This window comes from Stenella coeruleoalba, assembly GCF_951394435.1.
Source record: "Stenella coeruleoalba genome assembly, chromosome: X".
Taxonomy (NCBI): domain Eukaryota; kingdom Metazoa; phylum Chordata; class Mammalia; order Artiodactyla; family Delphinidae; genus Stenella; species Stenella coeruleoalba.
Window position 1 is genome coordinate 18,329,819 of NC_137152.1, and position 24,443 is coordinate 18,354,261.

Below are 24,443 nucleotides of genomic sequence, written 5' to 3' on the forward strand. Positions count from 1 at the left end.
ATCCAGATTGTTCCCTAGATGTTCTTAGATTCCTAGGGGACAGATTCCTCTTCCAGACATTTCCAAAATTCTTATCTGAAGGGCTGAATGATCAGCAGTTTTCAAAAAGTCCAGTGACTCGGAGACTTGTAGAAGTGATCTGGAAAGTCACTGGAGACTTACCCCAGCTTTTTAGAGAACATCAAGGAGTGTATGCTGCCATCCCCGAAAATAGGAGATAACAGAGTAGTCACTTGGAAGATTCTTGCTTGACAAAAGTGGAGCAGTGTTGATAGAATCTGTACACTCACGCTATTTACTCTAGTTCTATTTCACAAGTTTAAGAATCATGACACTTTTTTGTCAGTTGATTCTAATAAATACGCTATCTGGGAGTTCAGGGCCAAAACGGCATGGAGTGAATTACTGGCTCGTTCTTTTACATGTCAGAAGCCCAAAGAAAATAAAGCAAAAGAAGGGTACAAAATGCCTGTCTGACAGAAAGAACTTCATGAAATGTTTCAAGAGCCTTTTGTTTTATTTATTGAGTGTTAATTAGTGAAACTATTCTTCCTTTGACCTTCTGCTTATTTATTATTCCTAAATTGCATTTTTGGAATGAGTGAATTAGCAGAAATTTACATGGTCTGGACGTTCTCACATCATTCGGTAATGCTAAGTGGTGTTAGGGTGTTAGTGGTGGGATATAAACTAAAGCACTGGGTCATGCTTACCCGTAGTCCAAGAGCAGACGTTTTCTAACAAGGAATATTTGATACAGTCTTGCCTGCAAGTCACCTGTTGGCATATAATAGTGCAAGTCTATGGATCCTACACCCAGAAATTCCAGTTCGGAAGGTGTGGGGTAGAGTTTGGGAAGTTCAACTTTTTAGAAAGTCCCCACAGACAGTTCTGAACACATGATTTGGATAGTTTCTAAGTACGAGAGAATTGAACACAGGTTGTAATCCATAGGGGACAATTGGAGAACAAGAATATTCTTACAGTCCATAAGTGAACAGTTACAGGGGAAACTCCCATAAGTGTAAATTAATGTAACATGTAAAATTCACTTCTCACTTTATAAGTTGGAGTGAAGTGCTCTCTTCTTTCTGATTTGCCATTCAAGGGAGATTTGCTGTTAAAATGAATTGAAAATCTGTGGGATCCAGAGGGCAAATATATTTATTCAATTTGGACCAAGGCCAGAACACCAATAGATGTTAACATCAAAAGTCCTGTGAACAATGACAGTCGTTACACACAGTTATATTATTGAGAATGGAATCTAAGTATCGTCTGCCAACAAGTGCCCTGAAACTGGCGCATAAAGTATTTACCATAGACTCTCCTTTACTGTTGATACCTAGCAACATTTCCTTCGCTAGGATAGTTTTACCATTTCCATTATAAAGCCCATATTTTAGAGGTTGTAACTGGATTGTGGTTTTAATCTGTGTTTGAAATTTGGCAATTTAACTTGGAAAAAACCCACAAATTATTGGAAAGAGGTTTATTTTTATGGTGAAAAGTAGCTCTTGTCAAAGCTTTTTCCTGTGCTTTGCTTTTCAAACAAAGGTTTACAGGCCATTAGTCCATAATGTGAATTAACCCCATTTGATAGTTTTCCCTTTCCTTTAAGATGGTAAGGGACTCACTTTGGTGAAGTATCCACTTCATATTCACCATAACTACATAACATTTTTAAAATCTTATTTCTGTGGGACTTTGGCAGAAAGTCCAAGGACTTCTGTGGGATTGTAACTGCTCCAGAATGTACATAGATAGCATAATAGATCCAAAAGAAGTTTTAGAGGAACATAGTGGCAATATATGAAGTAAAAATCCATTTCCATGATGGCAGCACGTAATGGTCCCATTCGGCTGCCTCATCCCAGGGGGGCCTTGGCCTGAGTAGTGATAAGTGAACTGTTTGGGGGAGACATGAATCAATTCACATCTTTGCCCAATTGTCTAAATTAAGTCTGCTTAAAAAAAGAGGAAAAAGAGTCTCCGACTTTTCTCAACTGAGCCTTTTTTTATTTATTTGGCAACGATAAAAGCAGTGTGTATATATTTTCTATTATTTCTTGAGTGCCATCCCAGATGTCAGAAAAACAAAGATGGCCAATGCTCCCTGCCCTGGAGGAGCTTAGAGTCCTTTGCAGACCGAAAGATTCAGATACAGTTAAGTGTGATAAACCACTGATCTGGTCAAATTGTTTTGGAAACAAAGAAAGGGATCCACTAACTGCCTTTCTTAATAGACTTTATTTTTTAGAGCAGCTATAGGTTCACAGCAAAGTTGAACAGCAGGTACAGAGATTTCCCATGTACCCCCTGCCCCCACACATGCACAGCCTCCCTCATTATCAGCATCCCCCACCAGAGTGGGGCATTTGATGAACCTACACTGACACATCGTTATCACCCACAGTCCATGGTTTACCATAGGGTTCACTATGAGACACTGTGTGAGTTTGGACAAATGTATGATGACATGCGAACACCGTTACAGTATCATACACAGTAGTTTCACTGCCCTAAAAATCCTCTGTGCTACTCCTAATCACCCCTCCCTCCCCATAACTCCTGGCAACAGCTGAATTTGTTTGTTGCGGTACACGGGCCTCTCACTGTTGTGGCCTCTCCCGTTGCGGAGCACAGGCTCCGGACGCACAGGCTCAGCGGCCATGGCTCACGGGCCCAGCCGCTCCGCGGCACGTGGGATCTTCCCGGATCGGAGCACGAACCCGTGTCCCCCGCATCGGCAGGCGGACTCTCAACCACTGCGCCACCAGGGAAGCCCTGTTTGTCTGTTTTTTTTACTGTCTCCATAGTTTTGCCTTTTCCAAAATGTCATGTGATTGGAATCACATAGTATGTAGCTTTTTCAGATTGGCTTCTTTCACTTAGTAAGATGCATTTTAAGTTTCCTCTGTCTTTTCCTGACTTGGTAGCTCATTTGTTTTTAGCGCTAAATAATATTGCATTGTCTGGATGTACCACAGTTTATTTATCAGTTCACCTACTGAGGGACGTCTTAGTAGCTTCTAGATTTCAGCAGTTATGAATAAGCTGCTATAAACATCCATGAACAGGTTTTTGTGCAGACATGTTTTCAACTCCTTTGGGTAAACACCAAGGAACGCAGTTGCTAGATCATTTGATGTTTATTTTTGTAAAACACTGAGAAACTGACTTCCAAAGTGGCTGTACCACGTTATTTTCCAGCCAGCAGTGAATGGCTGTTCCTGTAGCTCCACAGCCTCCCCAGCGCTTGGTGGTGTTGGTGTCAGTGTTCCGGATTTTAGCCATTCTGATAGTTGTGTAGCGGCATCTCAGTGTTGTTTCAACTGGCATTTCCCTGATGGCATACGATGTGGAGCATCTTTTCATATGCTTATTTGCCATTTGTATGTCTTCTTCGGTGAAGTGTCTTTGGCCCATTTTTTTAGTCGGGTTGTTTGTTTTCTTATTTAAGAGCTCTTTGTATATTTTGGGTAACGGTCTTTTATCAGATGTGTCTTTGGCAGATATTTTACCCCAGTCTGTGGCTTGTCTTTTTATTCTTTTGAACACTAATTGCCTTTTCACTTTAATGTTTGATCTTTCCGTATTCCTAGAAACAAAAGCAGAAAAACCACTTTTTTTCTGTTCCTGTTCTCTCTTACCAGATGCTTAGCTCCCCTTATTCTGCGTCAGCTATTCGTAGTAGGATGGTGTATTAGTCTGCTACACCTGCCATAGCACATTACCACAGACTGGGTCGCTTCAGCAACAGAATGTATTTCCTGATTGTTCTGGAGGCTAGAAGTCTGAGATCAAGGTATCAGAAGGGTTTCTTCTTCTGAGGCCTCTTTGGCTTGTAGATGGCCGTTTTCTCCCTGTCTTCACATGGTCCTCCCTCTGTACCTTTCTGTGTCCCATTTCAACTTAATTACCCCTTTAAAGGCTCTATCTCCAAATATAGTCACATTCTGAGGTACTGGGGGTTAGGACTTCAACCCCTCTTTGATATGACTTTGGGGGTGGGGGGTATACAGTTCAGCCCATAACACATGGTCGTCTTGGTGAATGTTCTATTAGTCCTGCCAGAATAGGAACACCAGGATTGAGGACTCTGTGTTGAAGAAAGGAATTGGAGCTATGGTATAAATGTTTGCAAAAGGATGGTGCTTTAACTGTGGACTTTTGAAAAGCATCTGTCAGGAAGCCCAGTTTCTCAGTGGAGTCCCTTTAGGCCCAGAAGGACTATACTTCAGGTCACCCCTACTTCTTTCAAAGGCCCATGAGCGGCCTGAGGGCCACAGCCTACTGGGCAGCCCCTGTCAGGGGCCGAGCTGCTCACTCCTCTCAGCATGGTGAGATCTCCCAGCCACTTCCCCTCTCAAGCTTTGTTCTCACCGGCTTGTTTTGCCAGTCTTTTCTTAAACTTTTCTTGTTACCATCGCTCTTCTTTTGTATTTTCTTTATACCTGATGGTAACGTCTGTGGGTATTTGTTGTTTCCGTTAGTGTCACCAAAACTAGGCTGACCCTATGTAAGGTACTTTATAGTTTCCTGTCATCCTTTCAGATGTCTCACACAGGTCCTCACAACAGCCCCATGAGGTAGCAGTGGATTGTGCCCCATTATATTGGTGAAGAAATTTAATGTAGTATAAGCTTCCTTCCTTTGCATTCCCATAGCACCCTGTGAAATGCCCTTCTTGTAGGACTGGTCCTGAATTGTTTTTTTGGTTTTTTTTTAAGATTTTACGAAATGTTCTTAATTTATTTATTTATTTTTGCTGTGTTGGGTCTTCGTTTCTGTGCGAGGGCTTTCTCTAGTTGTGGCAACCGGGGGCCACTCTTCATCGCGGTGCGCAGGCCTCTCACTGTCACGGCCTCTCTTGTTGCGGAGCACAAGCTCCAGGCGCGCAGGCTCAGTAGTTGTGGCTCACGGGCCTAGTTGCTCCGTGGCATGTGGGATCCTCCCAGACCAGGGCTTGAACCCATGTCCCCTGCATTAGCAGGCAGATTCTCAACCACTGCGCCACCAGGGAAGCCCCTGAATTGTTTTGACTTTCTCTTCCACTGAGTTCATGGAGGCAAAGGGTTGTACCTTGTTGATCTGTGCTTTGCCTATGGGAGCCAGCTCAGTAAATATTTGTTGAATGAATTCTTAGTGCAAAATAAGGTCACACAAGCACTTTGAAAAACTGTGGAGGAGTGAGTCCTAGGAATTACTTCTGTCCATGAATGGCAGTGTGCTGGAAAGTTCTCCAATCTCCTGTATTGCTCGCATGACTCAGGTGTGCCATAAATTAATGTCAGGAAATTTCCTTGACATTTTCAGATTTAATATCTGTCATTTCAACTCTTTGCAAGTGATAACTGAAGATGAGTGACGTCGTAGCTCTCATTTTGCTGATGCCAAATTTGAATTGAATCAAAAGGATGTCAAGTCACTTAACTAGTGAGTGAGCCTGGGTGCCTGCCCCTCACCCACACTGCCAGAGTCCTGTTCTCTGCTTGCTATCGGCCAACTAGTTACACTCATGAAGTGGTAATGATTGTATTACCTTGTGGAAAACAGGGCCCCCAAAGAGAGACAACAGCTAGTACTGAAAAGCTAAGGAATCTAAAAAACTCTTTTGGTGGTTTAGTGTTTTGTTTTTTGGGTTTTTGCTGTTGTTTGGTTTTGGGGTTTTTCTTTTTGTTTTGGGGGGGGTTTGCCAGAAAATAAGAGTTGTATGGGAAAAAATTATATGCTTTAGTGCATATGGGAATTTGGAGATTTCTGAGGGTTTAAGACAGCTCCCTTTTCAATGTTAAGGATTTCTACTCTTCCTAAACTGCTAAAGCGAAAGTGAAAGAGTTATATCATTGCTAGAAGTACTGAAATACAAGTAGCAAAGAGCCGCTGGAGTCCTCTCTAAGCCAGTTGACATTCTTAGAATTTACTTTGTTAAAGCCTCAGGAGGCATTAAGAAGAAGGCTGTGTCAGACACCCTGTCTGATCCAGTTCTTCTTATGGGTTATTCCACTGAATTTTAGAAATGAACCTTTTCTCTGTTTTTAATAAATAATAACAGAGCATACACAAAACAATTCATACCTACCAAATACATATAAAAGTAAAGGTAGAATTTCACTTAAGTACCAATTTGGTCTTCTTAAAGTTATGTTTTTTATAACTGTGAAAAACATTTTCGTTAAAGAAACTGATTTTGAAATGGGCAGTCCATTTTCCTTTTGTTTCATTTTCTTACGAATAAAAAATGATCTGAGGTTTTGGGTTTTTCTTTTTAACTTTCTTTAGTTTAAGTGAATTTTTATCGTGGGAGACTCTAACGTGGCAGTTCAGAACAATTCATGATTAGGAAGTGATTGTAGAACCACATAAAGAATTTTGATGATAGAAAAAGTGGTTCATATAATCCTGAGCTTTAGGGGAGTGTTGTTATTGTTAGACATTATGTAGTTTCAATCTTTAATGACTTAGAGAAATACTAACAATATAAGGTCAAAGTCCAAAACTAAGTAACCATTATGATTCTAATTTGTAGTTTATATGCAAGGTGGAAAAGTTAGTAAGAAACACTAGAATTGTTTACAGCTGTTATCTGTGGGTGGATTATAGATAATTTTTATTTTCTTCTTTATATAATCTGGGCATGTACTGCTTTTATAACAAGAAACAAATTATAAGAACTGAAATTTTACAAAGAAATGTTTTGTTCAACTTGAAATAATGATTCCAGTAGTTTAGCAGTTGAGGAAAAAAATAACATACAGATGAACCCAGGTCAGCTTTTTTCTCCCTGCATTTTTTTCCAAATCAAACATAATGCCTTATTACTCAGAGAGTGATCAGTATACCAGCAGTGTCGGCATCACCTGGGAACTTGTTAGGAACGCAAAATATCAGGTCCTCCCCAGACCTACCGCATCAGTATCTGCATTTTAACAAGATTCCCAGGTGATTCCTGGGCATATTAAAGTTTGAGAAGCACTGATTCAAGACACTCTCCTTAGTAACTAAAGCCTACTTCCATTCTATTCATCCATTGATTGGGGCCATCCTTTTGGCAAAACTTTACAATGACAAATGGGCAGAACACAGAAGGCCTAGCCAGGTTTCAGGTGGAATTGGCATGACAGCCTAGGCTTCTGAAATATATTCTGTAATTAAGCTTAAAAATGTAGTAGCCTGAGAAGAGCTAGGAGAGGGGGGAAAGCAAGAAAGCATGAGTTCCTCCACTTTGTTTCTTCGTAACTAGAAGGAACAACGGAGAAGTAAATTAAGATTTTCAGAATGGCTTTCAGCTTCTCAAGATGAGTGGCTCATAAAAGAGAAAACTGGAATGTAGCTCTATAGCCACTTCATACAAGGGTTACTCTGTATGTGCCCACCAGTCACCACATTCTGGGTCTCATTACAACATTGATTTAGTATGCTTGTAAAGATTTCAAGGCATCGAACTAGAATTTTTTTGAAATGAAAACAAGATTCTATTTCTTAATTTTGGAACTACAGAATTTACTTTGGCATTTACTTTTCCTACTGTTGCTGACTTTTCTGTTGTATTTTTATGCTCAGTACAAGAATGACAAAGTTGGTATTTTCCTGTGGCAGCCTGGAGCCCCTTCGTACTGCTTTGCTTTTCTCTCTGATTACTGCTAATTTTGTTTCTGTTTTGTTGTTTAACGAAAGACAACTTTACAGTGTGACAGAAGAGAAACTACATTTTCCAGGGAATTGTCATCATAGTTGCTTTGCCCGTAGTGGAGGTGTCTTGTCTCTGTATATTTTCTGTTATCCTCTTTAGGATAGCGAAAGTTGTATATGACAAAGCTGCCATGTGTTTGGGCAACAAACTTCCAGATTCTAATAACGTGCCTTTTCTTTAAGCCCATTTCTGTAAATATGCACTCAAGTTTTGCACTTTTATGTAGAAGTGGACTCACAAGCATGCTGTGATAACAGATGTGTTACAAGTTTTGTAAAATCCTTTCCTAGTATGTCTTTTCAATGAGCAGGTTCCTTGTTCCTTTTGTAGTGACAAGCACAGCAGCACAAACAAGGGCATTATCTAGGTGATAATGCTGTGGTTGATGGTCTTCATTTGCAAAACATATTGTCATTTTTTGAGTGTTTGAGAGCCGGGAAAACCTGATAAGATTTTTTTCATGTCCTTTAAAAGATATATACTTCTATCACCAACGAGGGAAAAAATAATAAATAATTTTCAAGCAGTTACACCATAATGTGAGCTAATCACTTTATTTTGAAGAAAAGTATTTTTGAACAGTTGAGCTAGTGAATTTACTTTTAAAATGTATTGTGCTTACACAGTACATGGTTTTATTTCCATGATGTTTTTTACTACATAATTATACATCTTAATTACGTAATTACTATCATAATTATTATGTAATTGCATGTACTTCCACTAATTACAAAATCAGGAAGTGTAATTATCTAGTAAAAACTTTATGAAATTTCATGCACTAAAAATTACTTAAAAGGCTATCTATTCCAGTGGTCTACTGGAAGGCTTTCCGTGGTTAGTCTTAGGCCTGACTTTAGTTTAGAACTTGAACCCAAAGGCCAGGAGAAGAAGGACAGTTACAGACTAACACTAAACTGCGTATTGCAATAGAGGTAAGATGGCCTCTGTTCCTTACGAGTTAAAGCCAGGGTGCGTTTGAATTTCTTTGTGTTTATGGAATTGTGGTAAGAGTAATATCTTACGTTTGAGGTAGCATCACAAAAACTGTCAATGAAAAGGACAGTTCTCGGGAAAGAATGTTAATAGAATTGACAATCAAGCCATTAAGGTTACAAAACAGCCAGGCCTTCTATACTTCTGTAATGTGAATGGCTTATTTAGCTATCTCTGTCTTTAAAATAATAATAATAGGAGGAGGAGGAGTAATATTATTATTATTTAAAATTCTGTTTCTTTAGTTTGAAGAGGGCTTTTCCCCACCAGTTTGTGTTTATATTTACCAAGATGGGAACAAACATATCAAAAGAGCATAATCCTTTTCTACTATTACTTGATGTCAAAAGGAGCTTTTGAGACATAAACATACACACACAAACATGTAACATCAGACCCTAAAGACGGAAGGTTTAATTCAATAAAGCTATGATGTCTACCATTCAAAACGACATACAAATTGCACAGTGAAACAATAGTCATGACAGCAAATTAGATATGACATCTAAATTACACTACAAAGAGAAATCCCAGAACCATTTTTGGTCTGTAGGAGTCTATTTTAGCCCAGGTTTAAAACCCAGTCTAGAGACTGCTTTGTTGCCTAAGTAGGGTAAAGTTGTAGAAAACTAATTAGAGGTTGGTTGAATTAATTGCAGATTAATTAGGAGGAAAAGGCTTATAATACTCATGGCCGAGAAGAGAGTAGATCCTGTAACTATCAAGATAGAATGTACTCTAAGTTTCAGGAATATTAAATTATCGATATTTGTATAACATCTATAATAATCTGTTATAACATGACCTAAATAAAGCACTTGGGTTAGATATAGTTACACTAAAATTTCTTCCCCTCAAAATTAGTGCTTCTCGCTAGAAGTGTATTGAATCAACCACGTAAAATATAACAGTTACTTCTTTTAAAAATGCAGCCGTAAACATTAAAAGGTCTGTAGTCTGAAAAGCATGTGACATTCCCTTTTGTTGTTGTTGTTGTTCTTAACTCTTTCTAAAGAAGCACACTTTGTGGTTTTATCAGCTATTGACTTTGTGACTTTTTAATACCAGCTAAAATTTGTAATAAATGTGACCTTAAACAAAAAAGTCAGTGAAAGAAATGAAAACACCAGCCCCGTTTGCTTCAAGCAAATTAGAGGGTTTATAGTCATCCAGAATTATTTCCTGCTCTCAGAGATATTTGGGATTTAAACAGGTTCGGTCTGACTCTGGTTTTTTTTCTCTAGTAGTTTGGGATTATTTTTAAATTGCATATTCTTTTCCTCTTGGGAATCTTTGCTCATTTACTTAGGCCAGAATTTAATGTCTCCATCATTTCTTATTTGCCTTAACTTTGTCGTGATAATGTTTCTTTTCAGAAATGTTTATGCTCCTTTTATGTTTATAAGAGACAGCACTTGCTTCTCATGCATCTTCTTCATCTTGTTTTTGTTTGTTGTTGTTGTTTTTACCAATTGCATGCGCCATATCTGAATAGCCTCTAATGGTTAAAAGTTAAGTGTTTTTGTGTAGTCCTCACCTTTCCGATTACAGTGCAGATTTAATTTTTAACCTGACATAATGTTTAAACTGACTGGGTTTTTTTGTTTGGTTTTAATTTGCTTTGCTTTCTGGCTTTTCATAGAAATTGGCATATGTTTTCATTATCCTCTGTAATTCTTTAAATTTTTCATAATTCTCTAAGGGCTTCAGCCATAACTTTTGAAGTTTGTGTCCCTGTGATATCTCCAGTTACTCAGTAGCCGCAGGCCCAGATGTGGTGTTGATTTGCACGTGATTAGTCAGTGTCCATTTATTATTTTATGCTGCTGCACTATCATGTCCATATAATAAATACTACCTCTCATACTTAGAGTAGTTCTTTTTATAGTTGTCATGAATTTATTCAGACCCGTCAGTATTCTCTTACTTTGTGGCCAACGGGACAGTAACTAGACGGAATTAGTAGTCTGTCATGGAGTTCAGTTGAATTAACATTGATTGCATTCTCCCCGTGTAAAGGCCCTGGGAAACCTGTTAGCCTTAGCACTGTCCCTTAGAGCTTAAGGCTTAAATCAGCTGTGCTCACAAAAAGATAGGTTTGCAGAATAATTTTAGACGCTGATTTACTTTTCTTGTTTTAAGAAATTATTATAAAACCCAACTCACAAATAAGATCACCAAACCAGGTCTGTGTGTAAGTCTGGTTTTATCTGTTTCTCCTTGTTTCACACCCCGCCCCCCCAAAATTCATTCAATGAGTGTTTGCTGAGTCTCTGCCTTGTGTGATATGTAAAGGGCCCAAGTATAACCAAGACCTGGGTCCTGTTTTAGAGGTGATAATATTTCTGATCATTTTCTTATTCACGAATTCACCCTATAAGCACCTACTTTTTTTTTTTTTTTTTTTTTTTTTTTTTTTTTTGCGGTACGCGGACCTCTCACTGCCGTGGCCTCTCCCGCTGCGGAGCACAGGCTCCAGACGCGCAGGCTCAGCGGCCATGGCTCACGGGCCCAGCCCGCTCCGCGGCATGTGGGATCCTCCCGGACCGGGGCACAAACCCGTGTCCCCTGCATCGGCAGGCGGACTCCCAACCACTGCGCCACCAGGGAAGCCCCAGCACCTACTTTTTATAGGACTTTATATTTTATGGAGAACAGTCACATCTATTATCTTATACATTTCCCATTAGATAAAATCGTTGACATTTTTTCAGATGAAAAAACAACCTGAAAGAGATGAAACGACCCTCCTGACGTAGCAGAGCTGTGTGGTGTGAGAGCCCAGCCTTGTTTCCACTGTGTCACAGCTGCCCTGCTCTTAATCTAGTAGGGAAACTTCGACCTGAAGGCAAATAACTCTAACACAAGGGGATGGCATGAAGTGCTGTGGGATCTCTGCATTTAGCTCCGGGAAGGATTCCCAGTGGAGATGGAACCTGAATTGGGCCTTGAAGAAAAGATGAGATTTTAATCGGCACAGACGCTGGCGTGAAGTTTGAGACTAAGTTTTGTCTTTTCCACTACTCTTTAAATGCTCTATTGCTGATCTAGCTTTTATAAATCAAAGAACCTCATTTGACAAATGCATGGTGATTTTTAAAACACGTTTGAATTGGAGGTTTAGTAAAAAGCACTTATTAAGAGGGTAGTCTATGCGAAGCTTTAAGCTCAAGACTGGAAGCTGGAAAGCTGTTCGCTCTTCACTCCACACTGTAACCAGTGGTGCTGCTTTGAAAGAAGTTGATTCCATCCTGCAAGATACATCTGTCAGAAGTGTATCAAAGTGTTTTCCTATCTTAAATAATTTAACTCAGATATAATAATGTAAGTATTTTGACATGAAAACGTTACATACTGTGATATATCCACTTATCTTAAAACAGACATCTTTAACTTTAAAAGAAAGAAGTATGGTAAGACAAAACAAAACAGAAATAGGAATTAAAAGAGATGAATGACAGATGGAATTAGTTTTATTTAGAAGATAAAAATAAAATCCTATTAGCATTATGACCAGAGAATGTAAAAATGTTTTACTTGAAGCATGATTGATTTTTTAAACTATCATCATGATGGAAGTTTAGACATACGTAGGACCTGTTTATGGAGTAAATGTTTACTGCTAAAATTATCCCTATGTTTTATTGGTATATTATGTATTGTCTTGCCCCCAAAAAAGTAGATGCTAAAAGTCAGTGAAATTCAAGATAAAAGGGAGGGTCTAAATCGAGCTTGTCTTCAGGAAATTATCCAACAGAGCACACATTGGTCTCTCTTAGTAAAGGCTTTATCACTTTTAACAAATGTGCCACGGGAAATTTATTAGTATGCTACAAAGAAATTTTCAAAATAATTAAGGCTAAACTACACTTGTCAAAATAAATGAATGAAATACAATTTTGAATCATCTTTCTTCACTTATTGCTCATTTGCATAATTCAGTAACTTACACAGGAGTCTTTCAGTTATTGGTGTGAATTAGCAAGGTTCTGCTATTCCTTGTTGTACGAGCGGGAATTATGCTACCGTGTAATTAGCTATTCCAGACATGGACTAACGGGAAATACCAAAGGGCACAGCAAAATCTAAAGAGACAAGGCAGGGAATCTGAAGACAAGAGACAATCAAAGACACCCAACAAACTCAAGCTGGTAGACCACAGGGAATTTTGAATGAAGCCTCTTAATTTATTTTGAGAATAAGGAATCAGTAGTATGAGAGAAATCTCAACAAGATTAGCTGACTAAGCCTACTTAAAAAAAAATCTCTATAGTGCATGGTGTGCCAGGTTAACCACTCCTGTTTGTTAGTCTGTATACAGCTCAACAAATAGCCGGCAAAGCCTTTCATGGGTATATAGTGGCTTTCCATTGAGGTTTTCACTCTTTGAAGGAGGTCGTTTATACCAATGAGATCCGTAGATGCAAATTGCTTTCGCTATATGTGAGGGGTCATTCCTTTCACAGCAGACTTGCTCATCTCTTTTATAGAGGTTTTGTTATTTTTCTACTGCTCCCAAAGGAATGATGGGAATCACGCCCCCCCCCCAACCCCCCATCTAACTTAGCATCCAAATCTTTTCCTTCCAGCTCTGTGAAACTTTTGTGTGCTGATCTTTGGGAACAAAACAAGCTGTTGGCAGCAGCCCTTAGCGCTGAATCAGGAAACTTTTTTCCTTCTTTCAACCTGAAATATCATTTTTAGATTTGCCTCTCTTTTTCACCTAATTCTTTTTTTTAAATGCATTTATTTATTTTATTTATTTATTTTTGGCTGCATTGGGTCTTCGTTGCTGTGCGCGGGCTTTCTCTAGTTGCGGCGAGCGGGGGCTACTCTTCGTTGCGGTGTGTGAGCTTCTCACTGCGGTGGCTTCTCTTGTTGCGGAGCACGGGCTCTAGGCACGCGGGCTTCAGTAGTTGTGGCTCACGGGCTTTAGAGCACAGGCTCAGTAGATGTGGTGCACGGGCTTAGTTGCTCCGTGGCATGTGGGATCTTCCCTGACCAGGGCTCAAACCCGTGTCCCCTGCATTGGCAGGTGTATTCCTAACCACTGTGCCACCAGGGAAGCCCTCGCCTAATTCTAAGAGAATTTCTTGCTCATTGCAGCAGTGTGTCACTGTAACATGCTAGGGCATGTGGGAAATTCTTGGAAGCAATGTCCTGAAAATGTCATTTTTAGTTTGGCTCCCAGATGATGTAAGCTCATTGGAACTAGAGGAGCAGAGAAGTGAAGAGATCTGTTTTAAGGGTTAGCTATGGAAACCTAACTTCTGATCCCATTACTGAAGTGGAGGGAAAGATAACTTTTTTTTTTTCCTAAGCTTTTAAGAATCATACAAACAATCATAGGTTTTAGTCTATAATGTTCAGGAGTCTTAGGGAGAAGGGTTTCAGGCACACTGTGGGAGCACTCTGTAAATATTTGTTGTTTCTCCCTCCCTCCCTCCCTCCCTTCCTTCCTTCCTTCCTTCCTTCCTTCCTTCCTTCCACTAGCATTTTTTGAGCACCAAGGGCGCTGACCTAGGCTCCTGAAAGGCAGTGTAAGGTAATGATTAAAAGCCTGCTCTCTCGAGCTGGAATGGCCAGTTCAAGTTTTGGCTTTCCACCTCTTGCTAGATAAGTAACTTTGGGGCATGTGACTTAACCCCGTGCACCTTCCCTGTACAGCTGGGAGGAATATAGGGCCTGCCTCGTAGGGTTCAAATTAAATGGGATAATATGGAAGCAGGGCGATATGTAAAATGCCTAGAATAGTGCCAGGCACGTAGTAAACATGCAGTAAATGTCAGTTGGTTTTATTATTTCGGAAAATAACACTTTATCCAAACCACTGTGATGGTCCTTAGTATTACTGTTACTCTATCTGAGTTGGTTTCTGTAGCCTCTCATTGACCATGTTTTCTGTTTATATTTGTATTCCCAGCATCTGGCACAACACTGCAGCTGGATGGTTGCAGTATGAAACAGGCATGGTTCCTACTCTCAAGGGGCTTAAAATCAATCGTGATGACTGTCATTCAATTCTGTCAGTACTAATAGGAGAGGTTGAAACAAATAATCCACAAATCATTTTCATGTTGTTTACATATGTCCCTTATCGGTAATAAGTGTTGCCTGTTTCCTAGGGAGGGTAAAAAATAGTTGTACTTGTGTGCAGAAATTTGGCCAAACCCAAGTTCCCTAATCACATACTTTAGCACATTACTTCTTAACAACCGGGGTATATCTTTTACACTTTTTAAAATGACAGGTGCCCAGATGCCACCGCCAGGTATCTGGTTCAGTAGGTCTGGGGTGGGGTCCCAGTGACTGTGTATCTTAAAAAGCTCCACAGTGACTCTGATGCACATAGTATTGAGAATCTCAGAGTTAGTAAAACTCTTCAAACTTTAATATTGCTTCATGTCAAATATGTATTAAGTATGACTTTGATATAGAAAGGGAGATTGGTTGGTATCTAGATAACAATTTAAATAGACAGTAGAACGGAAAATGAGGTCAAACACATGAATTATTTCTTCGATAAGGGAATCATTTATGGTGCCATATGAGCTAATACAGCATTCAAGAATAAAGCGAAAGAGAAAAAATGGGCTAGGGAAAAGTAAGCTCGAAGAAACTGGGTTTTGGTAACGAGAGAAGATGAAATAAATGCATTTCAGCAAGATTGGCAATAAGAACACTTGTTATTTTCAACATTAACATGATGAAAGTAGGGAAGGGCCACCGTGGAGGGTGGGGAATCCCCAGAGAGACTAGCTGGGTGACTGGGAGGTATCAAGGTAGCAGCTATCCCAACCCTGGCATTTAAGCGTCTACATAGTTGGGATTTCTGGGACCTTTCCCACCTCCTGTGGTCTTCTCCTTACCTCTGGGCCCATCTGGCAGGGTCTGGGGTGGGGCCCCAGTGGCTGTGTATTTTAAAAAGCTCCTCTGTCCTAGTAGATCAGCCCTTTGCAGTTTCACATTGCTGCCTGTCAGCCAAAGGAGGTGGGACCAGGTGGTAGTCCTGGAGGCATTGGAAGGACATGTCTGGGCACCACAGTCATAGTTGGGCTTACCTTGGGTCTCCAGGCAGGACAAATAGCTTGGTTAGCCCCATTTCCCAGCATTGGGGTCTTGGAGCTAGAAAAGAGTCTCCGATCAGCCTTATCTCAGGCTGTTGGTTTCAGATTACCCCCCTTTTGCCTAAAAGGATTGAGACAGCACCTCCGGGGCACCTGCAGATTAGACCCCTCCCTGGGCGGGCCTTGACTCCACCATGGCTACCTCCCCCTGCTCATGAGTTTCCCCTGCCTACATCGCCCACCCCAATCCTATCTCTCCCTTGTGGTATTCTGTTTATCCTTTAAGGCCTCCCAGCTAAAAATGATCTCTTTGTCCTCCAAACTCTGTGCAGCTCTTAAGCACTGCCCCTCATGCATTATAACTTTGTGAGGATGGGGACCATTCTTGAGATGTTATTTTGTGTCTGGTGGCAACTTACACCTGATAGGCACCTAAGAAATAGTATGTGAAATTGTTTTCTACAATACTTTAGCGTGGAAGCATAATACTTTGTTTCTTATAGAATATGTTAATGTTTATAGCATAGTTTTCTGACTCCCTCCTCTCTTCTCTCTTTGCCATCGTACCCTCCAAATGTATGATGAAACTTTTCCCATCCGTGTATATCTATACATTCATCAGACATTTAGCCCATGCCCTCTCCTCACTCCACATGGACTTGATTTCCCACCCAGATCTACCTACTTTCTGATAATTCCTAATAGAGTTGGGCTGTGATTCCATGCACCTCAGGAGATGGCATAAATCCCAGGCTAGAAATTTCTTGTTCGAACCTTTAGGTTATATAAATCAAATGGACGCCCTACTCTATTAATAGAATGAATCAAAAAGTCCACAGATGGACTTCACATGAGGACCATCTCTGCCCGGACCCACTCCTTGCCCTCCAGAACCTGTATACAGATCATAGCAGCTGGCCATTTTGCTTGTGGGTTTTTCTAGTGGTTCACAGCTCTAACTCTTTAATGAGCTTGCCATCTTTGAATTTCTCTGAGCACTCAAAATTTGTTATTTGGTTTTACCAGCTTTTATGATATCTCGGTATGCCTGGAGGCCATCTCTGGACAGCTGCCTGAAGGTGGGGAGATGGGGGTGGCTGAGAGGCTTGTAGTCTGCTCTGTTCTTGTCTCCCTGCGGGACCCTCGCTGGAGCGGCAGGCAGGCACACATCTTAATGGCACTGTTGGTCTGTAAACAGTACTGTTATTAATAGGCTGGGGCAGGAGGGGGGATGTAGTAAGCCCACATGAAATGTGGAGATAACCTATGTCTTGGGTGTAACCTGCAGGACACACTATAACAGAGTAATCATTGCACAGTATAATTGCAAGAGAATGAACAAGTTAGAAAATCTATTCCTGGTTTGCAACTGACTCACTTTGTGGCATGGGCAAACCATTAATTACTCTTTGATTTAGTTGTCTTATTTGTTCAAAGAAGGAAAAATAACGTGTGTTTAAGAAGAGTAATTCCCCTGGAAGGAGGTTTGTAAGTGCAAAGTACTATTGTTTTTATTATTATTATTAGTGTTCTGGTATGATTTAGTTTTATGCCATGTAGTCCACAGATGTTTCAGTGGTTCTCATTGATGAGTTACAAAATACTTCTAGTCCACAGATGTTTCAGTGGTTCTCATTGATGAATTACAAAATACTTCTATATCATTCTTTTGCATCACACTGATAACAGTTTAGCACATCTTTGTTTTAACCCCAAAGTATATATCCAAAATAGATCTCATTAATAAAATACAATTACCAAATTAAATATATCTATACTACTTTCTATTTTTTTTTTTTAACCTCCTTAAAAACATGGTTACTGGGGCTTCCCTGGTGGCGCAGTGGTTGAGAGTCCTCCTGCCGATGCAGGGGACACGGGTTCGTGCCCCGGTCTGGGAAGGTCCCACGTGCCGCGGAGCGGCTGGGCCCGTGAGCCATGACCGCTGAGCCTGCGCGTCTGGAGCCTGTGCTCCACGACGGGAGAGGCCACAACAGTGAGGGGTCCGCGTACCGCAAAAAAAAAAAAAAAAAAACCACGGTTACCAACAACTACTAAGTAAGACCTTTAATTACTGCCAATCTTCTCTTGAAAGTAACGATGCTTATCTTGAGTACTTCGAACTGTAAGTGGTATTCAGTACACAGTGGGGTTGTAATGCGATTATGAAGTGTACCAAGTTAGTGATAAATAAGCATGATAAACCATATATTTGTATTAGAAACAATATTTGAATTATCAACTGAATAAAAAGGCTGCAACTGCTGGTTCCTTGGGGTGGGTATATGATAACAATAAAATACAGTTAAGTACACTTAGAATAAAAAATTGTGTATGCTTCCATATACAGTACAGAAAGAAACCTTTTTAAATTTAATGGGCTTTTGAGTGTGCAGTATTTAAATTACTGGGAGAATTAAAAGATTTGCTTTGCTTTCTGGCAGTAAGCTTTCCAAATTAGGAATTTTTTTTAATATCTCAACTCATTCATCAGTAGAGACCTATGGCTTTTATATAAAGCATTATAGTTCTTTCCCAGATTTCCAGTAATTTTCCAGTGGAGTAGCAGTATAAAAAGAAAAATATTTTCTTTACAGTAAAATGTGTAATTTTCTGTATCAGTTTCTTTTTTTCTTCTTTTTTGGGAATTTGGTTCAAGAGGACAAATTCTTTATTTTCTAAATTTGGGTCATTTATTATCTTAAAGCATTTAAAGCCCATGTGTGTTTTTTAAGTGTTATATTTTAGTAACCTAGAAATAACTTTAATACTGGGGAGTGGTAATCTGTATAAAATAACACTGTGAATTTCATTTCTGTTTCACCATGAGGTACAGTGAGGAATAAATTGTGTGCATTTGTTTGTAAGAGTGTCCTGAGGCATGGCACCACCAATGGAGAAGGAAGTGTAGCTGCCATGTGAAACCAGAGGTCACAGAGTAGCAGCTGTGGGCCGCATATGACCTCTAAGTATGTTTAAATTTGCCTGAAGAATATTCACCATTTTTAATTAGTTGCTAATATTTTTTTTAAACTGGAGATTTAATATAAAAAGCCAAATTTCTGGGTTTCTTTCAAAAATCAGTGTCTGGCTACACTAGGTCAGCTTTCCTGAATGGCAGCGATTGGCTGGAGCCAAGTAGCAGCTAAAGCAGTTGACACAGAACTTGAGTTCCCCAGTTTGCCAGCCACTGCCCTACTTCAGCCCCTTTCGTTCATTTCTCTTACTCATGTGGCACTTTAGGCATTTGTTTGCTAAAAATATCTGGAAGTGTGCTTTCTTCTATTTTTTTTTAACCAAAAAAAAAAGAGGAGGAGGAGGAAGGGAAGGGGCCATAGCCATAAAAGTTGGGATTTAAACAGTAAAATATATCCAACTCACATTAAAAACACAGAAAAAGATGAAAGTCGCCTTCATAAAGTACAAATCACATAAAAATATACAACTTCCTAGTAGCTAACTTTTTTATGGCAACTCTGATCCTCGCAGCGTCCCAGGGAGTTAAGATAACAATTACATACTACTCAATCCACCAAGGAGCAAACCAAGTATTAGTGAAGCTCATTAATTTGTCCGGGTTTACAGGTGCTAAGTGGAGCAGCTGAGATATGACCAGCTTCAGATGGTAGTCTGGAGTGGCGCTGGGCAGTAGAACTTTTTGCAGTGATAGAAATGTTCTGTATCTGTGTTGTCCGCTGCAGTAACCTCTAGCCGCATGTGGCTGTTGAAAACTTGAATGTGGCTAGTGTGACCGAGGAACTGAATTTTTAATTATTTAAATTGAGAGAGTCACGTGTGGTTAGTGACTGCCTTGTTGGGCAGTGCAGGAATCTAGAGCTCTTTTTTTTTTTTCCTTCACCACATGGTCTCTGTATTGAACAGTCTTACACTGTTTAATAAAATTCATCAAAAGGTTTCTGTAAGGTTTTCTCAAGTTACTTACCCAGTGGCAAGTATCCATTCTGCCAGGAGTTTAAGGTACGTTGAATATTTTCTGTATCTGCATAGATTTCTCTGCATGAAGGCTTCATCATACACAGTAGTGTGCTTTGTAACAAAGTTGGAGGTCCTAGTGGTAAGGTTCTTACATACAGAATCTCCCAAGATTCCTAGCCCAGATGAAGACCATAATTGGTGGTATGTTTTAACATCGGAAATGTATAGATGACCAGGACAGTCTACTTCTCTAGCCTTTTTTATGATCAAGGATACTAGGTCTGTTACAGAATCGTGAAAGAAAATGAAAAATCTTTGATGGTTAGCTGGTTTGAATTGGGTCACAGTGACTTTTAGAAAGGTGGCCATTAGCTAACCTCTCTGTCAATAAACATATATCATTAAATCTAAAATGGCATCGAGGGGCTTCCCTGGTGGCGCAGTGGTTAAGAATCCACCTGCTAATTCAGGGGACACGGGTTCGAGCCCTGGTCTGGGAAGATCCCACATGCCACGGAGCAACTAAGCCCGTGTGCCACAACTACCGAGCCTGCACTCTAGAGCCCACGAGCCACAACTACTGAGCCTGCGCCACAGCTGTTGAAGCCCATGTGCCTAGAGCCCGTGCTCTGCAACAAGAGAAGCCACCACAATGAGAAGCCCGTGCACCACAACAAAGAGTAGCCCCCACTCGCCACAACTAGAGAAAGCCCGCACGCGGCAACAAAGACCCAATGCAGCCAAATATAAATAAATAAAATTTAAAAATAATAAATAAAATGGCATCGATTTAGGACACATCCTGATTTCGAAGATGTTAAAACATGGGGGAGGGGATTCATCTTAGAATTGGTGAAATATAGTTTGTCAATGGGCTTCATCTCGGTTTGGTCAGCCTATAACCAGGGACAGCATTGAGATGCATATGTCAACTTTGCCCTGTGGTTAACTAAACCCTTCACTTGGGCTGTCCCCTTGCACACTACCTTATGTTGGTCCTGACTAATTAACAAAGACTTTCAGGTGCTTAGGAGTGGGTTTAAGCTCTTGCTCAGTAACAATTTGATCACTATATTCACTTTCTTTAAAAATCCCCCTGCCCCATAAATGCAGCCGAAGATGTTTTATTATCATAAATAGTACCAGAACAAGCTTAACCAATCACCTTCCAGCACAGGGGCAACTCTGTAGCACGCCTTTTCAGAATACCACATGCTGTAATTCAGATTATCACATTAGCTATCCAAACGCACCATTTGTTTTTAAATACTGGAGTGTTTACCTGAAAATTTCCTCTTTTCATCTTCCTGCCCCACTTCACCGATACATTGTCACTGCGGTGACAAGTTTATTTATGTGCCTTAATATCTTCACTTTCTGTTATTTTTAAAGTATATTCATATGTCTCCATGAAAGTGTTCTTGAGCATCTTAAGGTATTAGTTATTATGGAGTAGGTTCCTATTATTCATTTTTCATGATGCTCTCTCGACTCTTGCCTTTATTCAGACTTTGAAATATTTCAGTACTTCTAAACTCCTGCCTTAAAATTTCTGTACCAGTCTTACTCTGGAAACTGAGCATGTCCTACTGAAATCTTAACAGCTCTTATAAGAAATTTGGGAGTTTGAATCAACAAAAACAGAAGCATTTCTTGCCCACAAAGGAGTCTGACACCTAATGGTTACCATTTCATACACTGCTGTGAAGAGTTCCCAGATACAAGCCATTCAGAGTTCACACGTACAAAATTCATGCATGAGTTAGTGAATATCATTCATTATGTACTAACAAGGAATCCTAAGTGCTTTGATAAATGTATTCGTTTGAACCATATAAAATTGCTGATGTTTGACCATTTTTGACCTACCAAAAAAAGCAACCTCACATGATCCATTCTAATACAGGTTCGGACCAGACTAGTTTATATAAACTGCTTTCTCTACTTTTGCTATTTTCTCTTTTTATTTTTTTCAATTAGTACTTTTTTTTTTTTTGCCGTACACGGGCCTCTCACTGTTGCGGCCTCTCCCGTTGCGGAGCACAGGCTCCGGACGCGCAGGCTCAGCGGCCATGGCTCATGGGCCCAACCGCTCCGCGCCATGTGGAATCTTCCCGGACCGGGGCGCGAACCCGCGTCCCCTGCATCGGCAGGCGGACTCTCAACCACTGCGCCACCAGGGAAGCCCTCAATTAGTACTTTTAACACAACGACCTTCTCCTTGCTACTACCCTTTTGTATTTCTCAATAATATTTTTTCTAGTACTCTTCCCTTCTCAAATAATTCCCCAAACCAAGTCTCAGAATTACTGGCACAAAGAGATCTGGTTACATAGCACCTCCAGGATGCAGTCAATACTTAACTGCTTCAAGTGTTTGACCTGTTTTGAGAATTTCATTATCCTAAAAGGTTGGTGTCATTGAATACGTTTACTGCCCAATAAGCCATCATAGTTCCTTCCTTCTCAAATGAAAAAAGCAGAAGGAAAAATGCTACATTTTTGTTCAGTGCTGATAGAGGCCATGCTGTGGGATATCTTTGTTATGACATGATTTGGCTAAAGCATCTCTGGAGAATAAAATTAACAAGTATCCTTTGTTACATTCACCTTTTATTCAACTGAATGTAAATTAATAAATCACTGTAGTTTTTGAATAGTATTTTGTCTTTGGGTCTTTGTCTCAAAAAAGAAATGGGATGTATGTTATATTTTATTAGAAGTTTATTAGAGACATCAACCATCACTTGGTCTGAAACTCTAGAAATTGTACATTCGTATTTCTATCCATTTGTATTTGCAGTTTCCTAGTTTCCAGGGGTATATAATGACTTCATATTTTCAAACTCAACCGTATTTTTGTTATTATTAATTTGCTGTTTTTATTTAAAGAGGATTTGTCAGTGGTAGTTTGTAATGTCAAATAAATAAAAAATAAAAATATTTAAATCCCTTATTGAACAGTTCGACTCTTTACATGTGGTTATGCTGCTCTTTGCAATAATCTGCTAGCTAGATGTTCTTTTCCCCATTTTACAGATGTGAAGCAGAGGTCAGCCTAAGTTATTTTCTTGGACAGTAATCTAAATCTAGTATAGTTCCATAACTGAAACGGAGGCCAGCAGACTCCAAACACTTTAACCCCAGCCCCCAGCCCACCCTTCTTCTATGGCATCCTTCCTAACGATTTTAAAAGAAATCCTTAAACATCTATATCACTACAGCACCTCTCATCATGTATATTACTGTCCTATTTTTTTTATGAGTTAGGTTTTTTTTTTGCTATTATTTATTTTGGGGTTTTTTTTAAACATCTTTATTGGAGTATAATTGCTTTACAATGGTGTGTTAGTTTCTGCTGTATAACAAAGTGAATCAGCTATACATATACATACATCCCCATATCTCCTCCCTCTTGCGTCTCCCTCCCACCCCTCTAGGTGGACACAAAGCACCGAACTGATCTCCGTGTGCTACGCGGCTGCTTCCCACAAGCTATCTATTTTACATTTGGTCGTGTACATATGTCCATGCCACTCTCTCACTTCGTCTCAGCTTACCCTTCCCCCTCCCTGTGTCCTATGAGTTAGTTTTTAATTTAGGAAGTATTTACTGATGGCCTGCTGTGCACCAGGCATAGTCAAGGTGTCTGTTCTCATGGCACATTCTACAGGAGAGAGACAAACACAGTAATTTCAGACAATAATAATCCGTCCTGGGACAGTAAAACTGGGGGAGTGGTTTGATGGAAGTGGGTAGGATGTTCTTTGCAAGGGGGTGGCCTGAGTGACAAGAAACCAGCCATAGGACTAAGTCTGCAGGCAGGATATTCTAGGCCAAGGGCAAGGGGAAAGAGCCTGGGGCTGGAACATCTTGCAATTGCAAGGGGGCAGGTGCGGCTAGAGGACAGCCAGCGAGGGGGAAGTAATAGGAGATGAAGCTGGAGAGATAGGCAGGGGCTAGATGCCGGGTCAGGGGTGTGAATATTATCCTCAATACAGCAGGAAGCTCTTCAACACTTTAAATAGGGGAGTGGCGTGATCTGATTTATGACTTGTACAGTGCTGGCTACTGTTTGGTGAGTGACACTAGACTGTATTTCCACTGTGGGAGCCTTTAGGAAGCCCCCTCTACCAAGTGTCCAGTTCCTGGAAACACCCCATGTTTTTCTTCTAGAAATGATGTGTGCAGGCCCAGAGGAAAATGCTAAAGCCTTGAAAATTGTGTATTAATTAGGGAGAGTGTGAAGAGCATCACAACTTTAAAAGGTGACTGGGCTCACCAGCCTCATTCCTATCTCTCCATGGTGCTTGTTGCAGGCTCTGCTAAGCAGCTGCTAGGGACCTAAAGACCTAGAGTAGTTAAATTTGTAAGCTGTGTTGCCTCACACTTATAAGAGAGATGGAGATCAAGAATTGTGTTCGTATACATATTCTTGCTAGATGGTAATAATCAGTGCTAGAGAACTTTCTACATTGATTCCAAGTGCCCTGTTGTTTCTAAGTGTCAGTAATAAGACCTTTTGATTTTGGGGTTTTTTCTTTTTTTTTTGGATACAGTTGAAATATGTTATTGACTGAAAAAATTAAATATACCTTTCACTTAAATATTATATCTTTCAAACTTTTGAATATGAGAGTTGAAATTTCTGATGAGCAAAGAATTGTGTGTGGGATTGTTTTTAATTACTGTTTTTAAAAAATACATTAAGGACTTCTGGTGATAGTAGAAAATATTAATTCCTTTGAA

At 40.0% G+C, this 24,443-nt stretch overlaps 1 protein-coding gene across 2 annotated transcripts in view; it reads left to right on the forward strand.

The window, feature by feature from the left end:
- Positions 1-24,443, forward strand: part of POLA1 (DNA polymerase alpha 1, catalytic subunit) — a 305,648-nt gene that overhangs the window by 240,505 nt on the left and 40,700 nt on the right. Inside the window, exon 37 of one of the 2 annotated variants that reach the window (XM_079911478.1) lies at positions 11,407-11,496. The exons of the other annotated variant lie outside the window; for it this stretch is intronic. Coding sequence (XP_079767604.1) covers positions 11,407-11,423 — 17 coding nt within the window. The 3' untranslated portion in view covers positions 11,424-11,496. Of the gene's footprint in view, positions 1-11,406; positions 11,497-24,443 lie in introns of those variants that run through there. 2 annotated transcript variants of the gene reach the window in all.